Source organism: Coregonus clupeaformis, chromosome 10 (assembly GCF_020615455.1).
Source record: "Coregonus clupeaformis isolate EN_2021a chromosome 10, ASM2061545v1, whole genome shotgun sequence".
NCBI lineage: Eukaryota > Metazoa > Chordata > Actinopteri > Salmoniformes > Salmonidae > Coregonus > Coregonus clupeaformis.
This window is the reverse complement of record NC_059201.1, coordinates 17,428,184-17,436,886: the sequence shown is the minus strand read 5'-3', so window position 1 is coordinate 17,436,886 and position 8,703 is coordinate 17,428,184. Positions and strand designations below refer to the sequence as shown.

The window sequence follows — 8,703 nt, the reverse complement described above, 5'->3', positions numbered from 1 at the left end:
GTTATTGACCAAATACTTATTTTCCACCATAATTTGCAAATAAATTCATTAAAAATCCTACAATGTGATTTTCTGGATTTTTTTTCTCTCAATTTGTCTGTCATAGTTTACGTGTACCTATGATGAAAATTACAGGCCTCTCTCATCTTTTTAAGTGGGAGAACTTGCACAATAGGTGGCTGACTAAATACTTTTTTTCCCCACTGTACCTTATTACAGAATAAAATAAAACAGAGGGGTGAACTATCAATTCATATAATTTATTTGCATAGATTTAATCAAATCAATTGACCAAGTAGTGAACATAAATCATTAATATGTAGAATTGCAGGCATTTCGTTTTAAAACAGCCATAAAAATCAAGCTTTTGGTGTGGTGTATTCATGCATCTCAATAAACTATAACCTAAATGCATTATTACCTCCAACTTGGCCCAAGCAGGGTTACAGCAACTTCCAGAAAGGGTCAGGCTCTTGGGCTTTGTGGTGGCCACTCTGGTTTGGGTGTCCTCGGCAAAATGGTGTCACTGTAACCAAGTGGTCACATATCGTTCTGAGTTCCCTGCGCAAGAGCAGGTCTGTGGAGATTTATGAACATCAACGCAGACACGTTAATTTAGATATTTTTTTCAACTTTCTTATGTTCTTAACTTGTCAAGCCTCCAACGGGCCTCCGCAGTGCACACATGTAGCCTACAAATTTATTTGGTTTGTCATTCTATTGTTTTTATTGAATTTTTGTGGTAATTAAATATAATTTATTTAGAATTGATCAGAATACATTTTCCATGTATTCTCAAATTGAAAAAAGTGAGGCGCTCCCCCAGCACTACACACTTGCTTACTTGTGAAGCGAAGGCAGCTGCACAACGCTATTTCATCAATAAAAAAAAATTGTCACAAAAGTAGTGCATTTACTAGTACTGTATTAGAGGACCGATAGTCTTCTGTAGCTCGGCCATGTTTGTTTTGTTTTTTGCCGCAGCCCCCCCACCCCCAAACTACTTTCCGCGGCAATGATTGTTCTATTACTATTACTACACAGCATCTTCAGAATCTCTCATTCCCTTTTATAGTCAGTTCACATTACCTGCCTTTAGTGGTGGCTTGAGATCAAGAGCTAATTACACAACAGGGCTTAGAACATCCAAGTTAAACATTGTCTTCACAATTGAAGTGTGTAACGGTACAATCCTTTTCAAGATCATATGTAGTTTAGTCAATTTACACATGGGGCCTACACACTCAACAAATGCAAAGATCTAATGGGACAGAATCTGGCTCTGGAGCAGAATCTTGCACACTGCAGCTCTTTTAGAATCACAAAATGAAATCGTTAATAATAAAGAATCAGATAATTGTACAATAAGACCCACGAAGACTATGGAAACAGACCTTTGTACGTTTCCCCCCTATTGGCAAAAATAGTGGAGAGATCCTTTTACCTTATAAGGAAGAAAACACCAGCCAGACACGTTTTAGATTGATAAGAATAATGAGACAAAATCACTATCATTCAGTTTAACCATTTCTAGATTGAGTACTGTTCTCATATGAAGAATGAGAGAACCCAAATAATTCAGAATTCTCTTTTATATGAACATTTTGCTACTTGTGAAAGATATCATCAAAATGTTCTCATCCTATTTAAATTGGGAAATTATGTAACCAAATACTGAAAACCACCAACAATGGCTTTTAAAAATATAATACAAGTGTTCAATGTTTGTCTGCTACATTCAAACAATTAATTGTACAGAAAAATCTTCGTCTTGACGATATACGCTCCCCTATGAAGTTTTGTACATGGTATGTTCCGCTGAGCGCAGAGGGTCACGGAAGTGCCTTGGCAAGTGTACTTCCGTCTTCCCCCAGCGGATACAGAGAAATGGTAAGAGAATGTAGCTATCATTTTTAGCTATGAAAATAAAGACATTTCGACATGATTTCAACATCAGTCATACGATGAGTAGTATGTTGAGCCTTGCTTGCGTTAATGCGTATGTTTATTGCTAGATTTGGTTTGGTAGCTAGCAAGCTTAGCAAACGTCAGTTAGCATCCCCACCCAAAATGTGAGAGAATCTGTTTTTAGCTAGTGATGTAGCTAGATACAAGGTTAGTTTGCTAGTTTGGCAGTTAGTGCCAAATACTGTAAACTAAAGTATCCTTTCAAATGTATGCATAAATATAAACATACATTTTCGGGTAACTATTAGCTAGCCAAGTTAGCTATCGGTAATGGTGAAGCTGGGAGCTCTTTTACGTCATCTATCAAGCTGGTAAATAAAAAAAATGAATGCCATGAGTAAAGATCCCCATGCCACATTGAAAATATATCGAACACAAGGTGGTAGAAGAGGGTAATTAGTTAGGCGAAATCTCTAATCTCAGGCAGCCAGCCTTGGTATTAAAGAGGTCTGCAGGAACCTGTCTCAACATTTGCTTTCATTTGTCCTAGCTAGCTATGCACCTTGCCTGAATTATTTTGCTTTGCAGTAGGTACGTCCAAAGTTTAGATTTCCCTTCATTGCACTCCACACGCATAGGGTTGCAATAAGACTTGCCCACTGAAATGTCCGGCCCATTCACATCGACTGGGCTGTAGTGGAGCGGGTCGAGAGCTTCAAGTTCCTTGGTGTCCACATCAATAACAAACTGTAATGGTCCAAACACACCAAGACAGTCGTGAAGAGGGCACGACAACACCTATTCCCCCTCAGGAGACTGAAATGATTTGGCATGGGTCCTCAGATCCTTAAAAAGTTCTACAGATGCACCATCGAGAGCATCCTGACTGGTTGCATCACCGCTTGGTATGGTAACTGCTTGGCATCTGACTCAAGGTGCTACAGAGGGTAGTGCGTACGGCCCAGTACATCACTGGGGCCAAGCTTCTTGTCATCCGGGACCTCTATACCAGCCGGTGTCAGAGGAAGGCCCTAAAAATTGTCAAAGACTCCAGCCTGCCAGGTCATAGACTGTTCTCTCTGCTACCACACGGCAAGCGGTACCGGAGTGTCAAGTCTAGGTTCAAAAGGCTCCTTAACAGCTTCTACCCCCAAGCCATAAGACTGCTAAACAGTTAATCAAATGACTATTTGCATTGACCCCCTTTTTTACACTGCTGCTACTCGCTGTTTATTATCTATGCATAGTCACTTTACCGCTACCTACATGTACATATTACCTCAATTTCCTCAAGTAACCTGTACCCCCGCACATTGACTTGGTACCGGTACCCCCGTATATAACCTTGTTATTTTATTTTGTTACTTTTTTTACTTTAGTACATTTTATTTAGATTTTGTTTAGTATTTTCTTACTTTAAAAAAAAAACTGCATGGTTGGTTAAGGGCTTATAAGTAAGCATCAAGGTAAGGTCTACATCTGTTGTATGCAGCGCATGTGACAAATACAATTTGATTTGAAATGTTTTCTCGGCCCAAATCAGATGCAGGCTGGATTGAAGTAGCTAGATATAGTCATCCTCAAAATGCATGTAGTGGCAGTGCACTCTACTGTTTCAAGCTACTGCTGTAAGGCCTTAGGCCAGAGCCAATGTGTACACACCATCCTTATCTATTATAGGCATTATTCAATGGGCGTTTCATAATATTTTTTGTTGTTGTTGAAGTATTAACCTTGGGCAAATCGATGTAGTCAGTGCTAGATTCCACAAAGCCTGGTCTCGGCTCCACGCCATTGGTGAAGTTCATCAGAAACTTCCTTCACCGTGGAGTTTAGTCCGTTATGTGAAACAGAGGTGGTGTACATTACATTGCTATGGTGCAATGGTGAACTGTGAAGTTAATAGTGCAATTGTTCAAACCCATTTATGGCCATGATTGCCTTCAGTGTAACTAGGCCTAGGCTATATTCTAGGGATATGTACAGTGCATTCGGAAAGTATTCAGACCCCTTGACTTTTTCCACATTTAGTTAGGTTACAGCCTTATTCTAAAATGGATTAAATAAAAAAAAATCCTCATCAATCTGCACACAATACCTCATAATGACGACGCGAAAACAGGTTTTTAGAAATGTTTGCAAATTGATAAAACAACAACAATACTTTAAGTAGAGACCCTTTGCTATTAGACTCGAAATTGAGCACAGGTGCATCCTGTTTCCGTTGATCATCCTTGAGCTGTTTCTACAACTTGATTGGAATCCACCTGTGGTAAATTCAATTGATTGGACATGATTTGGAAAGGCACACACCTGTCTATATAAGGTCCCACAGTTGACAGTGCATGTCAGAGCAAAAACCAAGCCATGAGGTCGAAGGAATTGTCCGTAGAGCTCCGAGACAGGATTTTGTCGAGGCACAGATCTGGGGAAGGGTACCAACACATTTCTGCAGCATTGAAGGTCCCCAAGAACAGTGGCCTCCATCATTCTTAAATGGAAGAAGTTTGGAACCACCAAGACTCTTCCTAGAGCTGGCTGCCCAACCAAACTGAGCAATCGGGAGAGAAGGGTCTTGGTCAGGGAGGTGACCAAGAACCAGATGGTCACTCTGACAGAGCAGGGAGACTAGTCAGGATCGAGGGAAAGCTGAACTGAGCAAAGTACAGAGAGCTCCTTGATGATAACCTGCTCCAGAGCGCTCAGGACCTCAGACTGGGGCGAAGGTTCACCTTCCAACAGGACAACGACCCTAAGCCCACAGCCAAGACAACGCAGGAGTGGCTTCGGGACAAGTTTCTGAATGTCCTTGAGTAGTCCAGCCAGAGCCCGAACTTGAACCTGATCGAACATCTCTGGAGAGACCTAAAAATTGCTGTGCAGCGACGCTCCCCATCCAACCTGACAGAGCTTGAGAGGATCTGCAGAGAAGAATGGGAGAAACTCCCCAAATACAGGTGTGCCAAGCTTGTAGCATCATACCCAAGAAGACTCAAGGCTGTAATCGCTGCCAAATGTGCTTCTACAAAGTACAATAAAGGGTCTGAATACATATGTAAATGTGATATTTATGTTTTTTAAAATAAATGTGCAAATTCTAAAAGCCAGTTTTTGCTTTGTCATTATGGGGTATTGTGTGTCGATTGAGGGGGAAAAACTATTTAATCAATTTTAGAATAAGACTGTAACGTAACAAAATGTGGAAAAAGTCAAGGGGTCTGAATACTTTCCGAAAGCACTGTACTCATGTGGTCAATATACTTCCTCTTTTTACATTTGAGAGACTCCTGGATGTATCAATTTAATGGTGATTTCACTAATGTTCCGCAGGCAACATTATTATTGTTTTGCATTTCGGTTGTTAGGCCTATTTGAACTTTTACTGACTAATATGTTTGAGTTTCTATGATGGTGAAATCAGTGTTGAGCTGTTAGAAACCGCAGTATCAAATATGCACTGCTGAGCTGTGTGTTGTCAGCCCAAGCCCAACCATGAGCCATTGCTATGGAAGACACAGTATGCCAAGAATTTTTGCTGCAGGTCTAGGCCTGCATGCCTGACAGTACTTTTGCCTTCCGTTTTTGAGGGGTGGTGGTGTAAGAGTAAGGGCCTTTTAGCTAATAGTTTTGGAGGATAGTAGGGTGGAGTGAGGCGGTATTTGGTGGTAAGAGAGGCTGCGGTCTAGTTCACTCCCCCTCTTGGATTTAAAATGGGATTTAGGGAAGGGGCGTCTTCGTTATAGTGGTGAGGTAAAGAGTGGTAGGGGTATTTGGCAGAGTGTAAGGGAGATATTCCCTCTCATCTTCTAACTTTTCTTTCTCCTCTTCCTCTCTCGCTCTCCCTCCCTCAGACAGCGACTCTGCGCCCGTACCTCAACGCTGTGCGTGCCACGCTACAGGCCGCCCTCTGTCTGGAGAACTTCTCCTCTCAGGTGGTGGAGCGCCACAACAAGCCAGAGGTGGAGGTCCGGTGAGTCCCTGTCTGTCTGTCTGTGTGTGCGTGATAGTGTGTGTTTCCGGGTGTTTGACATTGCACGTGTATGCTATCCCCCTCAGGAGCAGTAAAGAGTTGCTGCTGCAGCCAGTCATCATCAGTCGTAATGACAAGGAGAAGGTTCTTATAGAGGGCTCCATCAACTCAGTCCGAGTCAGCATCGCTGTCAAGCAGGTCAGTGCGACTACTGATTCCAACGTGTTTAACTGTCCTTCTGTGCAGTTGACAGGCTTGATTTAGATGACATTCATGCTTTATTCATATTTTGGGAACACCTATCTTTTCCTCCGTCATTGTCGTTACCCAAACAGAAGTACAGAGATGGAAGCTCAGCTGTACACTTTTTTTTGCTGTTCTGTGAGGATGATTGTGTGCTGGTTTGTCATACATTTAAATTTTAGTCATTTTAGCAGACGCTCTTATCCAGAGCGACTTACAGTTAGTGAGTGCATATATTTTCATACTGGCCCCCCGTGGGAAATGAACCCACAACCCTGGCGTTGCAAGCGCCATGCTCTACCAACTGAGCTACACAGGGCTGCATAGACATGAAATGTACACTGTGATTAGTTGTTTTTTACGACCTGGTGTATGATTGGTGGCTTTTAGAGCTGTAGCCTGTGATTGGTGGGTGCTGAGTTTGACTGCTGTGTGATTGGTGTGTCCCTGAAGGCAGATGAGATTGAGAAGATCCTGTGCCATAAATTCATGCGCTTCATGATGATGAGAGCAGAGAACTTCTTCATCCTGAGGAGGAAACCAGTGGAGGTGAGAAATGAGAGGACTGGTGGTGCAACCAACAGTTTTAGAGTTGAAACATTAAGAGAATGACTTGGTCTGTTCCCCTCTTAGAGAACTCAAGCGGTCATAATTTCACACTTTCAAATAAAATATTTACAATGAAAAATATTGGCAGTACAAGGACCAAAACGGTCTCACACAGTGTTTACTCATCATTTCCCGTCCTTTATCTCTCCCTCTCTCCTTCATTTGTCCGCAGGGCTATGACATCAGTTTCCTCATCACCAACTTCCACACAGAGCAGATGTACAAGCACAAGCTGGTGGACTTCGTCATCCACTTCATGGAAGAGATCGACAAGGAGATCAGTGAGATGAAGCTGTCTGTCAACGCCAGGGCCCGTATCGTCGCTGAGGAGTTCCTCAAAAACGTGAGTGTCTGTTTTTTTTGGCTGTCTGTCTTTTCACCTAGAAGTTTTCATTTTACCTGACATACATGTTTTTGACTTACGCAGTTTTAAGAAAATTCCCAAACATTCCTGACGCTGATCACAACCGTCACCATGGTTTCTTGGAGGGTACGTATCACAGGACCGAGAGAGAAGGGGCAAAAGTGTGACCAGTCAATCGCAGTGAAAGAAAGTAAAGACTCATCAGACCAATGGGGTGTGGCCCGTCATCATTAAGGTATCCCTGTGCTCAAAAATACTGATGTTTGTACACAGCCTCATTTAATTTCTGCCTAGAAGAAAGCGTTAAATCAGGGCGGGTTCTTAAAATGAAACCCTAATCAATATTAATGAGCACAGGGGAATGCAGAGCTTTTTTGTCTGATAATGTAAACGGTTTGTTTTAGTTTTTTATATAAATATTATATGCACACATATCATTTTTTTCTATGTTTTTGTTACAACAGACCTTCAAACCTGAGGAAAAATGAATTGGTGCACATTTGTTGTCTTAATACACACAGAGCAGACCCTATCATTGATGGAAATGATTGTGATGATGATAATAGTGCTGGCAGTGATGATGAATAAATCCCTTTATTGTTTGTTTGTATTTTGGTGTGTTATTTATGAAGAAAAAATACATTACACTACATTATTTAATTCATTAACTATTTACATAGGGGGGAATTCCTAAATGGAACTTAATTTTACAGCATTCTGACCTTAAACATAAGCATGGGGAAAAGCATGTGCCAGCCAGGTATTCGTTTGGGGTGGAGATCGCAGAAATAGAGGTGTGTTTACAGATATGCTTATTCTGACTTTGACCTAATTCCCCTCATAATTCCACCACCTTTATGCGCAAGGAACAATGAATGTCGAGCAACCTGAAGGTTCCAAATTGAAAAACATCAATTTTTTTCCAGACATAACACCATTCTCCACGCACTGTAATTCACAACTTGATAAGAGCTAGGTAAATGAGTAATCTGTTTGGACAAGGGGATTGTAAATATAAATGACAATTCTTTTAGATCTATTTTACCTTTTGATCACTGGAGACGTGAAACCAGTCATATGGCAGCAAACTGAAGCATATCAACATATCACCTTTTCCATAGTGAAATTTATGAAATGCTGGCCTTCTAACTTAAAGGGATGAAATTTGGAGACCCAAGCTATAGGCTTCTGTAGCCATGCACACATGACAGTATAGTGCCAAACCTAGAGAGTTGATTTATGATTTCTAGACTGGTTTAATTATATGGCCAGACTTTCCACTGTATATATTTTTTTTTACAATTTGAAGTGTTAAATATTAGCCACTATTGGTAGCCACCGTCAGTTAGACCCACATACATTTATAACTGTCACTTTGTGTTAGTTTCCTTGCAATTCGTAACATTCCTTTACATCGTTAGTTTACCTTTGTTCTCTCACGTTTGTGTGGTTGTTCCTGAGGATCGCTAGCAATAGTGGATCATATTAGGCTAACGTATTACAAGTTGTGCAACAATTTGGGACATGTGGCCTATTTGAATCATTATGGAACGCAGTCCATACTTAGCAGTTTAAACCTGGAGCCTGGCACTTGGCTTTGGGGGTATAC

General features: G+C 41.2%; 1 protein-coding gene across 1 annotated transcript; it reads left to right on the top strand.

Moving 5' to 3' along the window:
• The first annotated feature begins 1,829 nt into the window (after positions 1-1,829).
• LOC121575233 (actin-related protein 2/3 complex subunit 4) lies at positions 1,830-7,696 on the top strand. The gene is made up of 6 exons (XM_041888199.2): positions 1,830-1,890; positions 5,760-5,878; positions 5,965-6,076; positions 6,575-6,670; positions 6,903-7,073; positions 7,158-7,696. Exons 1-6 carry the CDS (start codon positions 1,888-1,890, stop codon positions 7,161-7,163), a joined length of 507 nt encoding a protein of 168 aa, XP_041744133.1. The 5' UTR covers positions 1,830-1,887; the 3' UTR covers positions 7,164-7,696.
• The last annotated feature ends 1,007 nt before the right edge of the window (positions 7,697-8,703 follow it).

Excerpts from the sequence above, each read along its gene's own strand:
- LOC121575233 (XM_041888199.2), top strand. Across the intron at positions 5,879-5,964 it reads AAGCCAGAGGTGGAGGTCCG|GAGCAGTAAAGAGTTGCTGC; the intron begins GTGAGTCCCTGT and ends TATCCCCCTCAG. Across the intron at positions 6,671-6,902 it reads TGAGGAGGAAACCAGTGGAG|GGCTATGACATCAGTTTCCT; the intron begins GTGAGAAATGAG and ends ATTTGTCCGCAG.